Here is a 24,680-nt window from a genome sequence, read left to right on the forward strand (position 1 = left end):
ATGTGCCATGGAGAGTTTCTTTTCAGATCCTGTCTGGTGTTCTATATGCTTCTTGTATTTGTATGGGCATGTGTTTCTTTGATTTTGGGAAATTTTCTTCCACGATTCTTTTGAAGATCTGGTCCATGCTATTATCTTAGGATTCTTTGCCTTCCTGTATGCCTATGATTTGTAAGTTTGATCTTTTTGTGGTGTCACAAAATTCCTGCGTATTTCATTTTTGTGTTTTCTTAAATTTTTCATAATCTTTGCTCGAGTGGTCTAATTCGCCCATTTTATCTTTCTGAGTTGATATTCTGTTTCCTATTTCATTCATCCTATTGGTGAGGCTTTCTCCTGTTCTTTCTAATTGGCTTATTGAGTGTTTCACTACCTTCTTTATTTCAGCCTGAGTATTCTTCAATAATTCTAACTCTTTTGAAGTCATTCAGTAGTTTATCCCTATCTTCTTTCAGTTCTTTGATTTCTTTGTGTGTTATTTGAATTCACTCATTTCTTTTATCGTGTTTCTAATTGTTCTTTTGAATTCCATGTCCTGTGTTATGTCTAGGGTGTTCTCAGTGTACTCCTCTACAGGACTGTTGGTATTTGTTGGGTTATATTATTTTGGTTTTTCATGATATTATTTTTTCACTGTGACTTTGACATGTGGATTTCTTTTGTAGTTTCTGATTATTGTGTGAGACCCAAGCCATCCTTTGTTGAGTTTAGGTCTGCTTCTTTTTGTAAACTTTGTGTGCCTTTGTGGTTTACTTCTTGGGCATGAAAAGCTGATTGGTCTAGACTTCAGGTTCTCTCTTTTGATTTTATATTGGAGGGGCTAAATTGTTTTTTGTCTTCCTGTTCATGAGTTTGCACAGAGGCCCAAGTTGGATGAGCATCAGATGCTCTCAGCCTTTTTCCTAAGGACTGGATCCCCCTAGGAATCATGCTGACCCCAGGAAGCTGGGGGTTTGGCATTCCAGGAATACAAAGGGCATTGGGGATGGGAAGAGGCCCTGTGGGCTCCAGGGACTAGAGGGAGGAATTGTGTTGGTCTTGTTGCAAAGGTCAGGAAGCTGTGGGGAGTGTGGGCCAAGAGGTCAGTCCAGAGGTCTGGGGTGCCAAGACAAGAAGTGGACCAGTGCCCGTGCTAGGAGGAGAGATAGGGTGGGGGAGCTGGGAGAGTGAATAAGGCTGGGGCAGTCAAGGCTCATTGGGCACCACCAAACTTGCCCTGGAAAGCTGTTGGCCCCAGGAAGCTGGGGGGCTGGGCTGCCCAGAGATGTAAAGTGTGAGCCTAAAATTCTTAGCTAGTGTTTTCAACAAACTAAAATACTAAATATAAGTGCCACGTTCTTTCTTTTTTTTTCACTTTTGGTCTTTTTGAGACAGGGTCTCCTGTAGTCCCAATTGATTTAGAACTTACTGTGTAGACCAGGTTGTCCTTGAACTCATAGACATCTGTTTGCCTCTGCCTCCTGAGTACTGGGACTAAAGGCATGCGCCACCACACCTGGCTCTTTTTTTTTTTTTTTAAAGACAGGGTCTTTCTATATAGCCCTGGCTGGTGTAGAACCTACTATATAGATCAGGCTGGCCTCTAACTCACAGAGCTCCTTCTTCCTCTGCCTCTGGGGTGCTAGGATTAAAGGTGTGTGCCACCATACCTAGCTTACTGCTAAGTTCTAAAATAATAAGATTTAATTCACATTTTTTTGGTAGCATAATAAATACTGGAATGCTTTCCCACTTTGTGGTCTGCTGTATTCAATAAAAGATGGTTTTACATTGATGTTGGGGCTTGTTTTGAGTTCCAAGGGATTGCCGGTGACCATGAGAGTATGAAGAACTCTTGACTTTGGGAGTTGGGGCAGCCACTCATTCTCTCTGTGATACAGGGAGAAAGGGAGAACAGTGGGTCCTGGACTTTGCTGCATTAGTATAAATGCCATGCCTTCCACATCTGCCTACAGCCTGTGACTCAGCACAGCAGAGACAAGGGAGGAGGCTTGTTCCTGACGGGCAGCCTTGCTAAGCTTTCCCTATGATACATTGTAGCCTAATAGTATCCACTCAGCCTGCCTGCCTGCCTCGCCAATTCTCAAAGCTTCCTCCTTTCTCTCTAAAGCCCTTCCACTAGTATATTTCTTAATTTCTAATCCTCCCCACCCCTCTTGTGCCTGTGTATTAAAGGACCTAACACAAAACAGACTGTTTTAAATCAGAGATATGTTCATGGGACACATTAGATGTTCATTGGTGGTTGTTATCATCATCAGTAGGAATGTTGTACTTAATTATCTAAGTCCCTAAGTCTTAGTTCATAAAGAAATAATAGTTTTAAATGCCTATTCTGTTCTTGGCTGTGTTTTATCATCTGGGGGTGCAGTGGGGAAGTTAAGTTCTCGTTTAAGATAGGTGTTTAGCTAGAATCCACCTTGGAGAAAGAATTGCTAAGATCCCTTCTGCTGAGTTCTCTACCTTCCCCTCCGCCCATGCATCCTAGAAGAGCTGTAGATTGTGTGTGTGTGTGTGTGTGTGTGTGTGTGTGTGTGTGTGTGTGTGTGTGTGTGATTCATTATTGATTTTGGAAAGTTCTCCTCCCCACCCCCACCTCTTTGAGACAGGGTCTTCTTGTAGCTCCAGATCTCACAGAGATCCACCTGCCTCTGCCTCCTGAGTGCTGGGACTAAAGGAGTGTGCCATCATGCCCAGCTTCTCTTACTTTCTTAATAAAACAGTTTGTTGCATATCCAGCTCCATCCCTAATACCATCCATTTAAGAAACTGTAATGTACTCCGACTTAAAAAAAAAAAAAAGTCAAAATTCTGAATTCTGTTTGATGATGCTTTCTGACAGGCTGATCTTTCACTTATTTCAGTGGGGTTTTAATTGCTTCTCATAATGTTCTGTTCTAGTATTTGTTTAAAAAATAGAAGCAGGGTCCTTATTGTCCCACAGCAAGAGGAAAAGGGCCAGGGTTAAATATCTGCACATCCTTATTAGGCTAACTCATGTTGGATATGCTCAGTAGCTTTTGGTTTATGATTCTTATTTTTTTCCTAAGCATAAGTTTAAAAAATAATAATGGAGGCTATTTAATTTTTAAATTGCCACTTTCTTTTTTCAATGTCTTCTTTCAGAGTCCTTTATTGATACCCCACTCCCCTCCACACAGCTAACCAGGATAGGTAACCAAACCCAAAGACTTTGTGGAAGAGAGATACTACATCAAAGGGAATATTGCTTTAGTAATGGACAGTTTTTTTCTTTTCACAATTTGAGCCTAGGTCATAGGCAGTGTTTTGGGAAGCAAGATATCAGAACTCCAGCTCTAGCCTTCTTGTTTTGTTTTGCTTGAAGCTGATTGGGATTCAGGACTGAAAGTTGATAAACTTATTGTTGGCTTATCCGAATGAAAACAGAAATGTGATAATTGAACTATCAAGTTTGAAGTGTACATTGTATGGGTTTCTACACTGTTTACTGAGGACACTGTGGGCTTAAAGCACTGGGCCTTTAAGGAAGCATGGTAAACTTCCCAAATTCCAAGTGTAATCTCTAGAGTTTACAGCACTCCTATCCTTATGTTCAAATTATTGCTGTGGATCTGGGTTCAAGATTCTCAGTAGTTTTCATGATTTTAGTTGCTGATTTTTCTCTATTACTATACACCTTAATTCTCTTTTTACAATTTTTTCCTACCAGATATAATAGATTAGTTTAAGTTGAGCTCAAAAATAAAATGTTTGGGGCTGGAGAGATGGCTCATTGGTTAAGAACACTGGCTGCTCTTGCGGAAAACCCAGGTTTGAATCCCAGCACCCACATGGCAGCCAACAACTGTCCATAAGTCCAGTTCCAGGGGATCCAACAGTCTTTTTTGTCCTCCATGGGCATTGTACAACACGGGTGCACTTACCTACATGCAGACAATACATGCATACACATAAAACAAAAATAATAAATAAAATAAAATTATAATTTATATATTAAAAAATGTTTACAGGGATTTATTTGGAAGTCAAATTCCATATTGAATGCAGTCCCCTGTCTTTACTTACCAGTGTTAGGAGGGAGCATATATCATTCCTTCTTTGTACTTGAGAATGTTCAGGTAATAAAAGGAGATTGTTCTTCTCTATGATGGAACGATAGACCTAGTTAGTGCAGAACCACAAACATCAGGCTCCAAATTTTCTCCATGGCAGGGCACTTCTAGCAAAATCGATGTGAACTGTTTTCATATTTTGTCAGCATCAGAGTCTCATTTACTTCATGTGTTTTAAAAAAAACAAGAGGAATTAATTGGCCATTTTCATCTTCTTGCTAAAACTTGAACCTATATTGAGAGGAGAGCTGATGATTAAGTGAAGGAGTGTCGAAACATGAGTGTGGATGAAGAGTCAAGGGATCATTTAATGATGAATTGGCTGAACTGGGAGGAGTTTGTGTAGCAAAGTAAAGCTATATAGTTGGATGCATGACAAAAGGAAGGGGGACTCCTTGGGGGACTGTTTGAGGGACGCAGAGGACCAGCACAGGGAATAGGTGTGTAGGGAGGGAATGAGCAAAGTATAGCGATACATACGTATGAAAATGTTGTAACGAAACCCATTATTTTGTACACCAGCTAAAAATTACTATATAAAATGAACATCTACTTTAAAAATATTTTAGCCATTTGTTTCATAAAAGTAGTTACCTTAACTCTGGATAACTTTGACCTTAGGACATTAATGTGTTGTAGACAGATTTTGAATTTTTCAGTACAGCTTTGATAGTACCGATGGGATAGACACTTTTTAGGTTGTTTTTCTTTTAAAGTTATCTCACCTTCTAAACTCTTTCTGATGCTTTCAGAAGGAATTTCATTTCAAATCACAAGTACCTGTTAGCAGCAGTCTCTTAAAACTTAGCCCTAAGATATTTTCATTATTGTCTCAATGTTCCTATCAGCCTTATGTGCCCCCCTCCCACGTGTGTGTGAGTGTGTGTGTGTGTGTGTGTGTGTGTGTGTGTATGTACACACGTGTGGGGTGCTGGTGGAGTTCAAAGGACAATTCAGGTTTCATTCTTAGGAGCAATCCATTTTTCTTTTTTTTTTTTAATTATTTTTATTTTATGTGTGTGAGTGTATTGCCTGCATGTGTGTGAGTGTTCCTGTGTCATGCTGTGGAGGTCAGAAGAGGGCTTCAGATTCTCCTGGAACTGGAGGTAGGGACGGTTCGTAGCTGCCATGTGGGTGCTGGGAATCGAACCTGGGTCCTCTACAAGAGCACTCAGTGCTCTTAACTGCAGAGCCATCTCTCCAGGACCTCCATTTTGTTTTTTGAGATAGGTCCCTCATTGGCTGGGAGTCCACTGATTCCCCTAGACTGACTGGGCACTGAGCCCCAGAGATCCTCTTGTCTCTACTTTCCCAGCCCTGGGATTATAAGCACATGCCACCATGCCTTCCTGTTCCTTTTTAAAATATAAACTCTAGAAAATCAAACTCAAATCCTTATTGCTTCCATGGCAAACACCTTATTGATTGAATTATCTCCCCAATGCTCCTGCTCCCTTTAAAGTGACCTTTACAGAAACACTTAAAGAACTTTAATCATCTCCAGAATAACTAACTCTTTTAAATTTTTTCTACTGTTCTTGTTCTGTAATCTAGTCCAATTTGTGATCTCAAGGCATCTGAAAGTAGGCATCATAGGCACTGGTTGGCTAGGATTTTTCTAACAGTTTTTTGTTAACAAAATAATGAAAAGTGGACTGGTAAAATGGTTCATCAGATAGAGACACTTGCCACCAAGCCTTGATGACTTAAGTTGGATCACTGAAACTCGCATAGTGGAGGGAAAGAGACTCCCGTAAGTTGTCTGCTGACATCTACATGTATGCTATGGTATGACTGCTGACCCCGAATAAATTAATAAATATAAAAAGATAATTCAAAGTCATGAAAAGTACCCGCCTTGAGAAGTCTTTGTATGTAGCAATCCTCTTCTGTGAAAGTATTTCTCATTTTGGGAAAAATATTTGTTATGTTCAGATAGATCTTCAGGCCTGTGTCTCAAGGTTTGGCTCTTCCAAGGAAAAACAAACCCTGTGTCTTTGTTCAGTGGTTCCTTTGCTTCCATTTGTGACATTGGAATTGGACTGCAGAGTTTTTTCTTTAACGTAATAAAATAGAAAGTGTCTGGAAGGTCATGGGAGAAAATAGTGGAGATTCTCTTTTGCTCTCAGAGTATGCATTCCTCTGGGGTCAAAGCCATTTGGAATCCAGACTTAAAATACTGAGGGCTGTGGGGGATGGACATAATTCCTTCTGTTTCATTCCACTCAGCCTGTCCTTGCTAGTACTCCGTAATTAGAAAGGCAGGATTCAGTGGGATACCAGCTTGTTCACTGTTTTACCTGGTCCATGCTTTCAAAAATTAATTGTTACTAAACAGTAGTAACATAGTGTGAAGTTACCCTTAAATCCTATTTTCTTAGAATTTACAACATCTGAACTCAGTTTTTGATATCCAGTATGAGGGATGTAAAGGTCATAGTAGTTACTCCCGTGATAGAATCACATCTATGTTTGTCTCATTATTGCTGGCAGATTTCTTAGCTCAGACTTGAGCTGCATAGATTGCTTAAGCTATCTTTCACTTCCTTGTTTTTTGCTTGGTACTGAGGATTTGAACCTAGGGCCTTGATTACCCTAATCAAGTGCTCAGCCTCTGAGCTATGTCTACAATCCTCTTTTCAGTGTTTATTTTGAGACTAGATATTCAGAGTTCTTACAGCCAAGTATCTAATGAGAAGAGAGTTCATGTCATTGTAACTGTATTAATCCCTCACACTTTTATAATCCTTTTGTTCTTTTACCTTCAGCTGTGTGGCTCTAATGGAGTCTGGAGCTTGCTCTCAGTCTTGTGAAGCAGTGTGGAGTTTGTGCTTTTGCTTTCCCAGCTCTTCTAGAATCCCACAATTGAGGATAACTTAGGATCTCAGCGGTCTCCAGGGCCAGTTTTCTACAGTTGTGCTTACATGAAAGTAGCTAGTAATCTCTACCTTGGAATGTGGTTCAGTCCACTCCAGTTCCTCTTACTGAGTTTTCCCTGATAGCGAACTCCTGGAACCCTGCTGCTCTACAGCGTCTATTCATCAGGTTTTGTTTTGCTCACTTGGAACAAATAAAGATATTTGCCTTTTCTTTTCTCACATAGCACCATTTACATATTCAAAAACAGCTTTTACGTTCCTGCTGAGCATTCTCTTCCTTCCTACTCCCATTAGACATTGGCTGCCTTACCCAGTCCTTAACTCTTTTGTTGAGTCAGTTCTTTCCACCCACTTTTTGTGGGTTACAGGATTTGAACTCAGGTTGCTAGCCTTGTACAACAAGTACCTTTACCTGCTGAGCCATCTGGCCTGATCCTCCAGGTCTTTTTGGCAGTCTAGTCACATTGAAATTGCTTTAGCCCATTAGAAATATCTTTCTGAAATGCGTTCACTGAGATGAGTGCTTCTCTGATAGGATGAAACTGAACAGTTATCTTGACTGGATTTGAGCAGTGTGTTACTTGTATGTGTATTCACTATCTTCTGGGAATACTTGGTAGTTTCTTTGGTTAAGTGAAAATTTTAGGGGCTTTAAGCTCATTACTAACTTCACACAAACTGTAAGACATCCTACACACTGAGCATCTGCTTTTCAACAGTGGAGTCCAGCAATTGCTTGTCTGTCCCATGCAGACTTCATGGGATCACTTTCGAATTCCTCTCTTAAGTGGGAGAGTTACTGGAATGTTGGTTCTTTCACCTCATAGTCTGCCACCCTCCATCCTTTGATCAGCCGGGAACAAATGCTCAAAAAAAAAAAAAATACAAGATAAGGTGATTCTTCAGGCCAGGTTTGGGAGACTGACCGAGGAGCTAGGTCCACCTTGCCTCCTGTTTTTGAGCATACTTGCATTGGAACACAGCTGCTTCTGTTCATTGTGTACTGTCTGTAGCTGCTTTTATGCTCTCTAGCCAGTGTTGAGGCCTTATGGCTGCAAATTGTTACCTGGCCTTTTATAGAAAAGGTTGGCTGTCTCCTGCTCTAGGGCAAGAGCAACTGATTCATTAACATGTTTTATGTTCCTATAGTTACCCTTTGTTCCTAGGCCATGTAAAACCCTTTGCAAGGCTCATTAATGAAGGAATTTTGGGATTTCTTTTTTTTTTTTTTTTTTTTTGTTTTTTTTTTTGGCCTTTTTGACACAGGTTCTCCCTGTAGCCCCAGCTGTCCTGGAACTCACTATGTAGACCAGGCTGGCCTCGAATTCACAAAGATCCACCTGCCTCTGCCTCCCAAGTGCTGGGATTAAAGGCATGTGCCACCATGCCCGGCGGGATTTCTTTTTTTTTTGTCTTTCTTTTGAGATAGGGTCTCCCTATAGTCCCAGCTGTCCTGGAACTCACTATGTAGACCAGGCTGGCCTCGAATTCACAAAGATCCACCTGCCTCTGCCTCCCAAGTGCTGGGATTAAAGGCATGCGCCACCATGCCCCATGGGATTTCTTTTTTATAAGTATTTTTTAATGGGAAAGTAGGTTTATATCATATTTTGTGTGGCTGTAAAATCACATTCTATATTTGCTCTTTTTTATCTGGTTTTTAACATGTTATGTGTGAGTCCTTCTCACTGTTTCTTCAGCTGTCTTTAATATTCAGAAGGTATCATCACCATAAATCATTCTTGGAGCCACAAGGCCAATTCTAGATTTAGTACTCACTTGTCTCTGGGGAAGAAAAATAGTGTTTTGGTGTTGGGAAATGACTACCAACAGCATTATATTTTTGTGAAATTAATAAAGGTTCCTTGGAGTCTCCAGTCTGTTTTGAGAGAAAGAAGAAAACAACTCTTGTTCTTCAACTAACATTACCTTACAAAAACAGTGACTGCTTGATTACTTTGTTCTTAAAATGTTTTTGGTTCTGTTCTAGAGCTATAAAATCAGACTTTCCTACAGGATACAAATTCATAATGAATTTTAAGCTTTGAAAGAGTAGTTTTGTTTTTGTTAAAGAGTTGTATGTACTGTTGTCTGTCATTACTTCCTTTAGTTTGGAAGTTTGATTACTGGCTTAGAACAGAAACCCTCACATTCTTCTGCGTTGCTGTTCCATAGTCTTGGAGCCCAGGTGATTTATGTATCAGATTAATTCTCCAAATGAAGGACGGATCTTAGGACCTCAAGTTCCTGTAGTGTGAGCCTTGTGGTCTCATCCTTTTGTGAAGGAAAGTACTATAGCATATGGAATTTGGGGGCTCTGATATTGGCTTTCACATACCTGTATTATTACTGGACAGCTGTCATTTTTTGAGCATTTCTTAGATCCTGTTGTGATGGTAATGGAGGACATCTGATGTCTCCAACCTCCTGTGATCCTTTGACTTCTTCGTTTACTTCAGTAACATTGAACAGTTGGGAACCCCATGCATTGAATTTGCTCTTTTCTTTCCTCTACATAGACGACCTTCCCAGCTCTTATCCTTGCCTGGGACACACTGTCCCCTGTTCTGGGCTTAGCTTTGTGTGGGATTCATTGGGGTATCCTCCTTACTGAAGGGTTTCCTCCCTTGTGATTTGGAGTTTCCTGCACCTCACCAGCACTTCAGATACCACAGCATAGGGTACTGATGTGTTTATGTCTCTAGGAAATGCTCACATGAACTCCACCTCTTGCTTTCTTTCTTCACTGTAAGAGAAAAATCCCATGAGAAGGCAGATGGAAATTCCTGCTCGCTTCTCCCACAGGACTTTCAGCCCTGTCCAGGGATGGTCCTGTTTCTCTAAGCAGTGTTCTTCATTTGAAGTGATTGATTCTTTGACTGATTGATGATTGATTGATTCTCTGCTGCCTTCAAATTGTTCTCAGGCCTGAGCTCTGTAAATAGCCTTGCCTTAGTATTCACAAAGGCAGTAACCATCTGGTAGTATTTCCCTCAGCTTTTCTTCATGAAGTCTTCAGGCCCGTTGATACTGGCTTGACTCTGTTAGAAGGGAAATGAAGAGCTTTATTTATTCCCAGGATAGGGTGGCTGTCCATGCAGTGTAAGTATCATATCGTATCACCCCCCTATCTGCCCCCCCATCCATGTTCTGATCCTTCAACCCTTTTGTGGACTCTATATGGGCATTTGGATATGCTGTCATCTCCTAAATACTGAATGTTTTTTCCTTTTTGTCTTAGAAAAAGGTAAAGAAAAAGACCTTCCTTCTGCCTCACCTTGTTTTTCAGCAGTCATCTCCTGTCTTGCCATTTGTGGTCATCCTTTTGAAGAAAGGCTGTTCCCCCAAATGCTCTCACCTTTCTATGGATATTGCAGAAAGTGTACAAGTTACACATTGTGTCTCGTTAATTAAGGCATACTTGTATGACATCTGTACCATTTCCAAAGCTCCTGTATCTGGACCTAGCCTATTACTGTACTTGAATGAACCTATAAATAATATATTTTCTGCAGAGGATGGCATGATCAAAGAAGTCAGCTCAGCATTGCATGCTGGTGTAATAGGCTGACAGTACTCGTCATAGAAGATAGAAATAGAAATTCAAAATTACAGAGATCTGAGTCCAAGTTTGACCAATATGCAGGCTCATGCAGCTAAACCACTTTCTCATTCATCCCACACTCTGGCAGCGTATTTTAGCATCTTATTTTGGCTCAAATTTTCAGGGGTTTCAGTTCACGATTGCTTGGCACCTTTGCTTTTGGACTGGTGGTGAGGCCGAACACCATGGCAGAAAATGTGAGATGGAGCAAAGCTGGTTCACTTGATAGTGACTAGCAGCCAAAAAAGAGAAGGAGCTGGAGTTTCAATCTCCCCTTCAAAGACATGCCCCAGTCACCCGCTTCTTCACCTACACCTCACCTCCCAAAGGTTTTTCGTGCTATAGGCTGGTGACTGGGCCTTTAGCTTGTGGGTCTTAGGAGGCCATTTAAGATCCATACCATCACAGTATTCTTATGTAGTCTCTTGCTTGTACAGAATCTGGGAGAGATTACAGAAATCACCACACACCTTTCCCACATTCAGTTCCTGTTAGTTTGTAAGATGTCTCTCAAATCTGTTTTCTTTTCTTTACGTCTCTTGCTATCTTTGTCTGAGCGACCATCACGTTACCTGTACCACTCTAGAAACCCCCAGATAAGAGTTTTGTCTTCTGGTTTTCTGTCCCTCTAAATCTTTTTTCACAGAGAAGCTAATCTTTAAAAGGTCTAATTATTATTGCATTATATATATGAGTTTTCTGCTTCAGAGCCTTTCACTGGCTTTTCCATCAACTTGGGGTATGCGTGTTCTGACCGTAGCATGTTCAGGTCCTCTGCTATCACCTGGCTTCTGACTTGACCTTTCCTCATGTAATTTCCAGCTGTAATTCCCCTTTGGCATTCGCTGTCGTAGGCAAAATTCCTTCTTGCTTTAACCCTTTGCCTCCACTGACTTCAAGCTGGAAACAGCTCTCCTTGATCCCTATATCACTGATTCCTTCTCATCTTTTGATTCTTAGCTTAGATGTCACTGCTTTGATGAAGCTCACACCTTGAAGGAACATTGTTCCTTCTTGTCTCTTCTAATGAAGTCCTCATTATGTGCCTACTTTCCCCATTCAAAGGCATTGTTAGACTTTGCAGTTATGTATCCATTACATGACTTGCATACTGACAGTAAATTCCATGAGGCTGGGGGCTCTTCATTCTTGTATCCTTATTACTTGGTCCAGAGAGTCAGCGTGTTATATTCATTTCCAGAGCCTACAGGGTTTGTTAGATGGCTGTTTTGAATGAAGAAGTGCTTCTATTGCAGTGTTCTGTGGAGAGCTTTTAATCTCTACCTGTCTTCTGTGACCTTGAGATTTGTCACCCTCTTATACTGTATGCCTTACTGGGCTGAATTCTTTCCTGAGCATGCTAGCTAGCCTCTGTAGGTGATATATTATATGTGTGTTTATTCAACAATAGCAATAGGCTTGATCTAGATATAGAAGCTTTGGAGATGACACAGATATCATATCAGTATGTTTTTGAAAAATACATTTATTCTTTTGGAAACTTGGGAGACGACACAGATGTCGTATCAGTATGTCTTTGAAAAATACATTTATTCCTTTTATGTATACATGCGTGTGTTTGTATGTGGGCCTACACATGCATGGCACACATGGTGGAGGTCAGAGGACAGCTTTGGGGAGTCATTTCTCTTCTTCCACCATATGGGTCTTGGGGATCAAACTCAGGTTTTCAGGCTTGGTAGCAGCTGCCTTTGCTCATTGAGCCATCTCCCTGGCCCTAAGTATGCCTTAAGTTTCGGACATTGTGTGTAAATTGGTTCATCTTGAAAATGTGTAACAAATTGTCCTGTGTCTGCTTTCCCAGATACAGCATGGACAATCCAAATGATACTTGGGTGGTCAGGATTATTGTCTATGCTGCTTTGGTTTGTTATTGCAAGTCACATGGTCTTCTATGTAGAGGTTAAAATTAATGTATTTTCAAGATGATCCCATTCCTCTCTATTTTTAGGTAATTCTTTCCTTTCATTCTCTATTGCCCCAGCTCTTTTACAGCTGAATCTGAAGTTTTCCAAGTAGGATTAGGACCCAAGAGCAGGCCTGGATTATAAATTTCAAACTCCCTTCATTGCATATAAGGGGACAATTACATGTTCTGTGTTCCCCATCCTGTGGTATGAAAGCTCATTTTAGGAGAAATCATTGAATAATAAGGTTAGTTGAATCCTTTCCTAAGGCCTAGCAGTTTAGCTGACTGGATGAGCACTTGCCTACTGTGCAAGGGATGGGGCAAGGGACTGGGTTTCATTTCTAGTGTGTTGCTTTCTAAATAACTTACTATTATTTTCCTTTTATTTTCAGCTTGGATTTAAAAAAAATTATTTTTGTTTTATGTGTGTGAGTCTGCATGTATGTAAGTGCACCTGTGTCATGCAAAGCTGGCAGAGGCCAGAAGAGGGCATCGGATCCCCTGGAACTGGAGTTACAGACAGTTGTTAGCTGCCATATGAGTTCTGGGAATTGAACCTGGGTCCTCTGGAAGAACAGCCAGTGCTCTTAAATGCTGAGCCATCTCCAACCCTCCCCCCCTTTTTAATGAGGAGGGTTTTATAGAAAGGTAGATGATGCATTCTTGTACAGGGTTTTGAGGCCCCTCCCTCTTAGATGTTTCTGGTCTCTTGGGAATGGGAGCTGAGAAAGCCAGTATTCAGTAGTGTATTGCTGTTAAGCATGTTCTCTTTAGGTGACTAGTCCTTTTATTTATGTTTTCAGCATTTTGTGGCTTTGAATGAAAAGCCAAATAAGACATGAATGAGATTGTGGTCAGAGTGTGTGTGGCCCATCATCCTGACCCTTCCTTATGTGATGCTTGCCAGCAGGCCCACTTACTTGCTCTGACTTTTTTTTGTATCTCTCTAGTGACTCCATCCATATTGCTAATATGCCTTCAGTCCTTACTAGGACAGGAAATTTTTAGTAATGAAGTCCAGACTCCTTGTATTTAGAAGGGTAACCACAGTCCCTAGTCCTTTCATTAATGTAGTCTGATGACCAATAAAGGAATGTAATTGAATTTTAAATTTAGGAGGAGGAGGAAAGGAAAAAAAAAAACCCAAACAGAAGTGTTCCGTTAATGAGTGTGATAGACCCCTTTGTTGTTTAAAGACATCTCTTTTGCCATTTTTATGGAAGAGCTTTGGGCCTGAGTTAGTCCCCAGCCAGCTGCTCCACTGCCTCTTCCCCAAAAATATTTATGGTCTTCCAGTGCTTTAATAAGTTATGCAGTGATTTAATTGTTGCATTGGCAGAGTGAGGGAAGACAGTTAAATATGTTGTTCATTTTGTTTTTGGGTGGGTACAAGAGAAAAATGAAATGCTATGTTTTTCTTTCTGGAAACCTGACGCTATATTCTTTTATCACTCTTTTTCTCTAGGCATTAAGTGTAACTGAAACCCTGATTAAACCCTTGGAAAAATTCAGAAAAGAACAACTTGGAGCTGTAAAGGTTTGTGTCTAATTTGAGCACATGCGTAAACAGAACGTGCCCATGCTTTTGCTGTTCATTGTACACTTAATTCACATTTGGTGGTGTGGAGGGAGAAGCTGGAGTAAACCATCTGTTGTTTTGTATTCTAAATGTGCTTTTTCCCCTTTGGGGAGGTAAAATTGAAAACAAACGAAAACACCTGGACAGGATACTAAAACATCTTCTTTGGCTGAGCATTCTTCATAGGGCTTAAAAAAACTCCAAAAGACCAAAAGAAAACAAAACAAAAAAAACCAGCTGGAGCCAAATAACACATTTGCTCTGGATTGAAGGCTTTCACTGCTGTAGGGAGCACAGCTGTTTCTTCATGCACCTCTGTTTTATGGAGGACTGCAGCAGCATCGTGATAGAATTTTAAGATTAGGGATGCTGCTCTAGCAGGATACCATCAAAACTGGCATGAGATTATTGTTATTGGAAAATAATTCCCTGGAATCTAACAAAAATTTATGGTTTCTATTATGTGCAAGTGTTGTCCTAGTTTTGTTTAGTATGTGGTATTGTGCTTAGATTCATAGAAGAGTGACCTACAACCTCACATTTGGGGATCTGGGGGCTAGCCAGGATTTCTGGAACAGTACAGGAATCCTGGTATATATTTAGCAGTTTCTGAAGTTTGTGGTCTGAGCTTTGAAATGACCCCAGAGAGATAATTCCCATCCATTTTTCCTAAGGTTTTTTTTAAGTATTATTTTTATTTTATGTGTATGAGTATATTGCCTTATGTATGTAAGTGCACCCATGTCATGCAGTGCCCGAGGAGGTCAAAAGAGGGTGTTGGATCCCCTAGAACTTGAGTTACAGATGGTTGTTACCTGCCATGTGGATGCTAGGAATTGAACCTGGGTCTTCTACAAAAGTAGACAGTGTTCTTAACCGCTGAGCCATCTCTCTAGCCCTCCCCTCTATTTTGTATATTTTGTGAGGTAGAAATAATTTGCATATTGTTGACCTTTTTTTGGCTTAGCCTAAAGAGATGAAAATATTGCCTGCTATCAATTTTAAGTAGGGGAGGTAATTTTCATATTTGTACTTTTTCTTCCCTCATTGCTGGGGATGCAAGATTTTTTTTTTTACTTTTCTATTCCTGAATAAATAGAATCAAAATCCTTTGGTTCAAATAAACATTGTGGCCTCAATAGCTGTGACTACACGTATGGGCCCAACATACTCGAGGTTTCTACTTGCTATTTATAGAATACTTTGTCCTTTAAGTGATTGTGGATGAGCTGACATTTCTGTTTGATCTACTAATTTACAGAAAGACTGAGCTGAGGTTCGGAACATGTAGACAGTGGGTGTCAGTGAGGCGTCCTCAACCTCTTCCCTTGACACTTGCTGAGCTACAGGAGCTGCATGGGTGGCTTGGCTTTGCAGCAGGTGATTGATTGCAGTGTTCTACCTCCTGGGCAAATGATTGCCATACTTATAAAATAAATGACCTGCTGAATTTGTATTTTGTATGCTTTTGATTTTCTCTAGCTTTTGATGCTTGAGCATACTGGTTCTTTCAGCATTTCATTGGCAAGTAGTACATGTATACAAATTGTACTTCTTCCTTCGATTGGATGATGGTGGAGGGGGATAAGGATAAAACTGACTTGAAGAACCAGTAATCTAATTACTAAACTGCTTTCTTTTTTCATTTGCCATCTGCCCCCACTGGGTTTTGTACATTTATAACTTCTGTTGCTTAGTAGAATCTTCTGTTGACTCTTCCACTGTCTCAGACTCTCAGTGTTTGATGTTAATGTTTTGTCTAGTAAAGCAAATTCAAACTTAATTCTAAAACGTGAAAAACTGTTTCAGGAATTTAGTTTATGGAGTTACATAGTGACCAGATTCTATCTTGAAGTCTCATTTTTCGCATCTTCATGATGTGTCTGACTTCAAGTTTATGAAGGGTTTATACTATATTCTTTAAATTTGTTTGGCTTACTTTTATGTGTATGAATGTTTTGCCTGCATGTATGTAAGTGCACCCACATCGTACAATGTTCAGAGACCAGAAGAGGGTGGCTGATCTGGTATTGGAGTTCCAGACTGTTGTGAGACACCATGTATGTGCTGGGAACTGAACCTGGATCCTCTGCAAGAGCAGCCAGCTCTCTTAAACCAAGTCATCTCTCCAGTCCTTGTGCTACAGTCTTGATCAGTTCAGTATGTGTAGTTGCTATTTTGTCTGTTGATACTCTACGAAAAAACCAGGTGGTACTCAACGAGAAGCCTGACATTTTGTGTGTTTTGTTTTTGGTATATCAAAATAAATACAGGTAGTTGTCTATGTAATACAGCAAAATAAAAACAGCTGCCTCTTCCATTACATTGCTAAATCTGTATAAGACTGCTTCATCCCTTTATTTTCTCCCTACCTCCACGTTGCTTTACCATAGATGATATCTAGTACATAATTTGATTAATAATTCTGTAAGAATCGAGGTTTTGTACTTCAGATATTTGCTTCCTTTTTCCACCTCTGCTTCCTAAATATGCAGTCCTGTTTTGACAAGCACATACTTGTTTCTCTGGTTAATGTACTCATCTGGGATGCTTTAAGAAGAGTTTACTCTCTCAGTTTCTTAAAGAGCTTTTTCAAAAACAACATAAACAGTTTTCATGTGGAGATAAAAACAGTGTATTTAAAAGCTGACGTCAGATATCAGTGTGAACATTTTGTTTTCCCTTCGGTCTTCCCCTTTTCCCTATCTGGTGATGTCATCCCCTTTGCCTTTCTGTGGTAGCTCTCTTGGTTCTATGTACTTTTGCATTCTCTAGTTTCTAGAAGCCCAATTATATGTTGAACTGTGGTTTAAACATAGTCTAAGCTGCTAGGTTGGTTTTTGTAAATTGGATTAAAAAAAAAAACAAAACCAAGATATTCTTGACCATTTTGCTTCTGTTTGGTTGGATGTGCCTGCCTTGAGTAATGTCTGTTGGCTTGTCTTGTTTTGAAGGTTCGTCTTTATTTGCTTGTTGGGATCGCATAGGACACAGGCTGCCCTCTGTTGTGTTGGGAGTTTGTAGCTCATTTCTCACCTCCTTTTCATGTGCTTTTGTCTCCCTGAGGATGTATACTTTTATTGTCTAGTGTCCCTAACAACTTTGTAGCCATTTTTCACTGGAGACAAGCAAATGGAGTAAAACTTTAACAGTGGGAGAATCTAAAATTGCTTTTTGTAACATCTGCCCAGTCAATAATAATGTGACTGTAGGTTTAGATCAGTTGCAGCAGCATGCTCACATCAGATGTGTGTCCAGAACTGTTGTTGACACAGCTATTCAAATGCCATCATGGAAGTAGCAGAGTATCATTTTACCCAGTAGAATCAAACATTTAAACATGAGGGTTGGGAAAAAAAAAGTTCATTTCATGTATTATGAATTCTCACTTCATCCCTGTACTAGGCTTGAAGCCCACATTTAAAAAATATTTCTTTCTAAGACTGTATTTAATGAACAGACTTAATAAAAACGACTTGCCAGGATTCTGTAAATGACCAAAAAAGAAGGGCAAAAACCAAACCTACCTGAATTTATCTGGTTAAATGGTTTGATAAAGCAGAAATGTTGCTTTAACTTAATCCTTTCATTTTCATTTTAGTAGTAAAGCATATATTTGTGCCAAACACATGACATGGTATGAGGCCCTGGGATATATAATGAATTGAAACACTGACTGGCCATCAGAAAAGGTGGCATCTCCGTGGGAGGGTGAGACATTGAAAAGCAGTGAAGATGCTTGGTGGAGAGTGGCATGATAAGACTACACAGGGGTGCAGTGGGATGTGTTCCCTATCTCGCCTTGGAACACACACAGCCCCTTCAGGAAGACTAACTCCTCCCTGATTGCCCTTCTCTTTCAGTGCCAGAATGACCTGTATGATTTGGGATAAACTACTCTAGGCCTCTGCACCTCACTTTCCTTGTCTGTCTCAGAATATTACTGTGAGAAAATGAATCTTACAATATCATTTGCATGTCAGGGTTAGGGCTTGATGTGTATCGCTTTGGTTATTGTCATCCTGTCTGTGGCTTGTTCCCCAGTGCCGAAAAAGAATTGCTCAAGTTTTCGTCCACTCTGTGTTCTGGATTCAGGGGTGACATGCCAGAACACTTTGTCTCTGATCTGTCTGGCTAAGATACCATGTTGGTTAGGAGACTCTAGAGGGAGTACTCTTGCAGCAACGTTAGTGTGGTGCCCCAGTGCTGTTCTTGCTTGTCCACTAGTCCTGATGTTGCCTTGGCTCCTATGCTAGGATTGTGTGCTGGGAAAAGCTGAATTCTCATTAGAGAGGCTAAAGGCAATTAGAAGAGGATGTGGATGGGGTTGGATAGGGCATTGAGATGCCAAGTAGGAACAGAGGGTAGGAGTTAATGGAAGTGTACCCTCACTGGGGGGCCTGTTCTGGAGGTAGGTCTGACCTGGCAGTAGGATGTTGGTGGGCTCTGGCAGAATGAGACTGGAGACTGCAGAACTCTGATTAGCTGGGCTGGACAAGAGGTGTTTTAAAGAGTACCCTTGATGATTATTGCTGGTACTTTGGATCTTGTTTCCTGTGTGGAGTATTATTTCACCTCTTCCTTAAAAAGGAAAAAAATGAAATCTCCTATGGAAGTGTTTATAAATTCTTCTTCATACAGCTCAAACCTTGGACATTATTTAATGTTTATAGCTGGAAGATAAGCCTTTTCATTTTCCAAGAAAAGTTGTAAAATCTAGGTAACTTTTAAAAAAAATCTTAAAATCAGCCGGGCGTGGCGGTGCACGCCTTTAAAATCTCAGCACTTGGGAGGCAGAGGCTCCCTGTGAGTTCAAGGCCAGCCTGGTCTACATAGTGGGTTCCAGGACAGCTGGGGCTACAGGGAGACCCTGTTTCAAAAAGACCAAAAAAAACCAAAATCTTAACATCAACTTAAAAACTTTTTCTGCGGGCTGTAGAGATGGCTTAGAGGTTAGGAGGACCTGGGTTCACTTCCCAGCATCCATATGGTGGCTAATAACTGTCTATAACTCCAGCTTCAGGGAACCTGACAGCCTCTTCTGACCTCTGTGGGTTTGCACGCACATGGTATTCTTACATATAGGCAAAACACTCCTACACATAAAAATTAAAAAAACTAAACAGCAGCAACAGCACAAACCTTTTCCCTCCTCTTTAACAAAACAAATCTGATGCCCTGTAGAAAAAATAGGCAGTTTATAGATATGTTCAAAGTGTTACTGATTTTTTTTTTTAATGGAAATAGTACTTTGGGCTTTTTGCAAAACGTTATTTAATAGAACCTAACCCTATGAATTCATAATACTCACATTTTTTCTGACATACTGGTTGCAGTTACCTCTCAATTTATTGGTTACCTTTTAGCTGGATTATTGTGACTTTTTGAAATCTAGACGATTTTAGGGCTTCTACCATTTGCTTCGCTTAGAAGGCCCTTGTTTTATTCTGAGATTTCATGAAAATCTCATTATTGTGGCTTCATTTTTTACTTGTGACTCTTTCAGTCCATCTGGAATTAATTTTGACATGAGGTGGGGTTCTCTTTCGATTTCCCAGTTAAACAATTAGATCAACAGCACTGGTTGAATAATGCTTTAAAAACCCAGGGCTTTCTGTTAGGGCAGCTTTATATATATTTTACTTCTTAATGGTACTTCAGAGATCTGTTCATTTGAGTTATAGTTCTTAGATTTTCATGAATATGTATATATGTATATATTGACATATATATGTATATATGTCAGTCTTATTTTACCAATCATGCTATGTAAAGTAATACCTCTACTTTTTTCTTAAATAATTTTATAACAGATTATAAGTAATTTCTTGTGAGTCATATTTTATCTGTAAAACTTTACTTGGGTTAGTAATTTTATTAAAGTTTTATAAAAATATGTTGCCACCATTTAAAAGTCATTAGTTTTTTTCAGCTGTTCAATGAAAATGATAAGTGACCTGTGTAATGAGCTTGTATCCCTATGTAGAGAAATCTGAGTCTGTTATTGTTACTTAACCCTGTAGAGATACTGGCCTATCTGGCTTGCTGTTACTCCACTGTCTTAAACTTCCTTCCTTCCCCGGCAGCTTCACTTTACTGTCCTACTGACTGATTCAGACATGCTTGATTTTATGATGTCTGCTTTATAAGAAACACACCTTGTCATTCATTTCAACTTCTAGGATTTGGCTCGTCAGTTTCTATTATACTTATTTCCCATAATGTAGTGTTAGAATGAAAATGCTTTTTTTTATTTAAATTTTTTATTTTTAATTTTATTGTATAAGTGTACTGCCTGTGTGTATGTAAGTGCACCCATGTTGTGTAGTGCCTGTGGAGTTCAGAAGAGGGTGTTGGATCCCCTGGAACTGTACTTACGGACAGTTGTTAGCAGCCATATGGGTGCTGGGAACCAAACCCAGGTTCTCTGCAAGACAAGCCAATTCTCTTAACCGCTGAGCCATCTCTCCAGTCTTTACTGATTGCTACTGTGACAGTGTTTTAACATTTATATAATGACAGCACAAGCATTCATATGAGCTCAAAGAAAGAATATATATTCTATAATGACACTCAAAATAAATGCAAGAAGGAATGATTATCTGTCTTGAGATTCCAAAACAAAACACAGCAGCATTGTATAATGCTGTAGCACATGCCAGCAAGTGTGCTTCTGTTATAATGGGTGGGTGTCATACTGGTTTCTGGATGAAATTCTTTGTTTAGAAAGCCTTTGTGTTGCCATTTTCTTTCATTACCAACTTTACCCACTTGTTAATTTGCATATCCCACTACTTCTGGCTGTGCAGTGCTTTGTGAGTTCAGTTCTGTGATTCAGATAGAAACAGATAAGTGAGTAAATGTGTTTCCTGAATTCCTAGTGAGTACTAATTTGTAAAGACAGTGAATACTCCTCATGGTGGTATCATGTTTTGTGGCCATCTTGTGGTGAGTGCAGAGGCATGATGTCCATTCCTGTCTAAGCTGTGAGGCTGATGCTCTGCACATGCTTTGGTTTTCCTTCATGATTACAGAGCACTAAGTGGCCTGGACTAGAATGCAAGTTATCATGTGTACTCTCGTGGTGATGTGTATGAAACAGTGTGTTTGTTGTATTTTATTTTCTGCTTTTAAAAATACTTGAAGACCACAGGGAGAATCAGAACAGAGAATAACCATGCAGTGTCTTACACTAAGTTGTAAATGAAAGAAAACTACCTGAGGCATAAAGAAAAGTAAAGTGCTTCTGTTTCAACAAAAGAACGACAAATCAAAGAAGCTAAAGTAAAGCTGCCTGTTTCTTCATTTGTCCCTCTCACACACGTGAACCACGGGATCTCTAAGAATTGAGTCAGTACCAAGCATTCCTTGATCTTTTTAATAAGAAAATATAAGTTCTGTTTTGTCAGACTTCTTTTCTCATTCTTCCCTCCCGTCCCCTCCCATCCCCTCCCGTCCCCTCCCTTCCCCTCCCCTCTCCCTTTTTGTTTGGAGGTAATTAGATTTGGAGTGCAAATGGGGAAACCTCAATCCCAAAGTCTCTTTTTCATCAGTGTGGGGATTACTTGGTGGTCTTTAGATGACCATGCTGAGGCTGTACTGTCCTAGGCTTCCAGGATGACAACTTGTCTTGTGTAGCAAGGGAAGAGGGATGCCAAGAATCGGGATTCACATTCTTGGTTTTGTCTTTCTCTAAAAGAGAAAATTTGGGCTAGAAAAGCCTAAGATGACTCACTGTCTTTGCTTTAGAAAATATGGAAAATAAGGAAGGGAATGTGTCTGTCTAGGAGGAGGGAGACACATATTTGCTATCATGAGGACAGAGTTTGTTCTCATCGAGGCTCAAAACTGTTATCCAGTGGCTTTTCTGTCCTCTCTGCACTAAAAAAACAGGTCACTTGTTTTCTCAAAGGGCTTTTATAGCAACAGCAAAGCAAATTCTAGTTCTAGGCAGTACCCAAGAAATGTTGGTAATGCTAACCACACCTCTTAGTACTAGAATGCAATTATTATTTTAGAGTGAGTTGGCCTATTGATACATATTCTAAGTGGTGGTATAGGAATCACTGATAAGATTTGAGAAGGTTGTTACCATTTTTGGATAAAGTATTTTATTGTTATATTGATGCTAGACTTAATACTTTTTAAGCTGAGTCTCTTATTGTATATGCTTTCTTTTAGTGAGAGATAAGTGGCATGGCGTCAACTCTTACCACTGATAATTACAAAGAGTTGAAAATAGTAAAGGGGTGGAAAAAAGCTCATTAAAGGAAAGGAAGAGAAGTGTCTTCATGACCCCAGTGCTGCCTATTTGATTGATAAGCAGTGTCTGACTGGACGAACACTTGCCTACTGTGCAAGGGATGGGGCAAGGGGCTGGGCTTCATTTCTAGTGTGTTGCTTTCTAAATAACTTATTTTCCTCTTATTTTCAGCTTGGATTTTTAAAAAGATAATAATTTATTTTTGTTTTATGTGTATGACCATCACATTTAATGGTTGTTTGTTTCATTTTTAGATGATTTTCATATTTTTAGGTTGCCAGTAAATTAACTATGCATGCCATATTTTTTGTGTGTATAATCAGAGTTGTCTGTTTTTATTTGTAGGAAGAAAAAAAGAAGTTTGACAAAGAAACAGAAAAGAATTACAGTTTAATTGACAAACATTTGAATCTGTCAGCCAAAAAGAAAGATTCACATTTGCAAGAGGTATTCTTTTGATTTTTCTATTAATTTGCTTACAGGATTAAAAAATAATCCATGTTTTTTCTTTTTTAAGATGTACTTGTGAAAACTCTTCATCTGAGATTACATAGAGATGTAAAACAAAGAACAGATATTGCAGTGAATTGAAAAGAGTTCTGTGATGCAAGACAAATTATATTTTATAGTGATCAATTAAACAGGATTTGTAGTAGTAAAATTTTGACTCGAAGTATTTTTCACAGGAGCAATAATTTTAACGAGTGTTATAAAGAACAGATATTTGCAGGAATAGATCTGTTAATTGACTGTCAGGATTTCTTCGAAGTGATGAATTGAGCTGAATTAGCTCATATGCTTTTTTACTTTTATGTGAAAGCAACATTAATACTATTTAATGCTGAGAGTTTGGGAGGTTCCACTTGACTGGAAAGAGTATATTTGTTCTACTTGTATTAATAGACTTACTGTTTTTTTTAAAGAGCCATATAGAAACAGAGAGAAATTTCTATCTTACTGTTCATTTTTCTCATTTCTTTCTAAATCTCATGAAACTTTTTTCTCTTACAGGCTTAAATAGAAATGTAGTTATTTACAACACAGAACATAAGGCTTTTAAAAGATTTTAAAAAAATGATGTATATGCCTGTGTGTCACAGTGTGAGGGTTATGTGCCTGTGAGTGCAGTTGTCCCTGGACGCCAGGTGAGGGTGTCAGATTCCTGGAGCTGGAGTTAGGCAGTTGGGGGCTGCTGAATGCAGGTGCTGGGAACTGAACTTGGTTCCTCTGCAAGAGCAATACCTGTTTTTTAAAAAACATTTTTTTGTTTATTCTTGAGAATTTCATACATGTATACAATGAAATATGATCATGTATACTCCCCACTTGCCCCCAGCGACTGGAGACCTGAGTATCTGTTCTTGACCCCTGAACCATCTCTCCAGCCCCAGAACATAGGCTTTTATTACCAGAAATGTGGTGAGCAGTTTAGGATCTTGACTATAATAAAAGTACCCCCCCATTTTTTTGTTTTTAAACACATACAAATCTGGGCATAATATACCACTATATAGTTACTTGTTGAAGTATCATCCAATGACACTAGTGTAAACGGAGGTTAAATACTTTATTTCTAGGCTGTGTGTATGTGAGCATGTGTGTTTAGTTTGGCCTTATCTATAGGTGACATTTGCTTATGTCTCTCTAATACCTCTGACATTTGGATGGTGCTTAGTCTTTTATACCACTTAATCTTGGCTATGTTCTCTCCTTGTTTGCTGTCATGTAGAAAACAATGCACTGTTTACATCTGGTTCCTCACCTCCACCCTCTGTCAGTTTTTCAGTGACAGCTGTTGGTTTTATGGGCCTGCTGTTAGCACTTTTCTCTATTATCTCTACTTTCAGTTATTTGGAAGAGAATTTTTATGCCCCAAGTAAATTTCCATCTCCACGTCAGCTATCTTGCTCTAAGTGCTCTGGGTTCTGGTTCATCACGTGGGGGTGAGCCTTAGCTTTTCTCCCTCACTCCACCTTCAGCCCATCAACATATGTCATTTTTAGTTCCATAATTTATTTAGAATGTGGCCACTTCTCATGTCCCCCCCCTTTTTTTTTTCCTGAAAGCCCTTTCAACGGCACCTCCAGAAACCATAGGGGCCCCAGGACCCTATGTTGAATGTGCCTGCCCCTCTTAGGGCATGCACATTTCTTGTTTAGGGTCTTTGCATTTATACTGTTTGCTTTTATTTTGTTGATTTGGGGGTTTGATGCTAGGCATACACTTTCCCACAGAGAGTCATTGCAATCACTATCTAGTGTGTTTTCAGCCCAGATCACATATCTCCCTCTGCCAGATGCTCTTTACTCAGGCCACATTATTAGAAATTTT

The 24,680-nt window shown here is 39.6% G+C and overlaps 1 protein-coding gene across 2 annotated transcripts in view; it reads left to right on the forward strand.

Moving 5' to 3' along the window:
- The window catches only part of Arhgap10 (Rho GTPase activating protein 10), a 415,566-nt gene that overhangs the window by 126,616 nt on the left and 264,270 nt on the right, over nt 1-24,680 (forward strand). For both annotated transcript variants that reach the window (XM_017802706.2, XM_008851102.3), the window contains exons 4-5: nt 13,973-14,044; nt 22,695-22,796. In XM_017802706.2, the coding sequence (XP_017658195.1) occupies nt 13,973-14,044; nt 22,695-22,796 (174 nt within the window). The remainder of the gene's footprint in view (nt 1-13,972; nt 14,045-22,694; nt 22,797-24,680) is intronic.

This window comes from Nannospalax galili, unplaced genomic scaffold, assembly GCF_000622305.1.
Source record: "Nannospalax galili isolate Female #2095 unplaced genomic scaffold, S.galili_v1.0 scaffold585, whole genome shotgun sequence".
Classification (NCBI taxonomy): Eukaryota; Metazoa; Chordata; class Mammalia; order Rodentia; family Spalacidae; genus Nannospalax; species Nannospalax galili.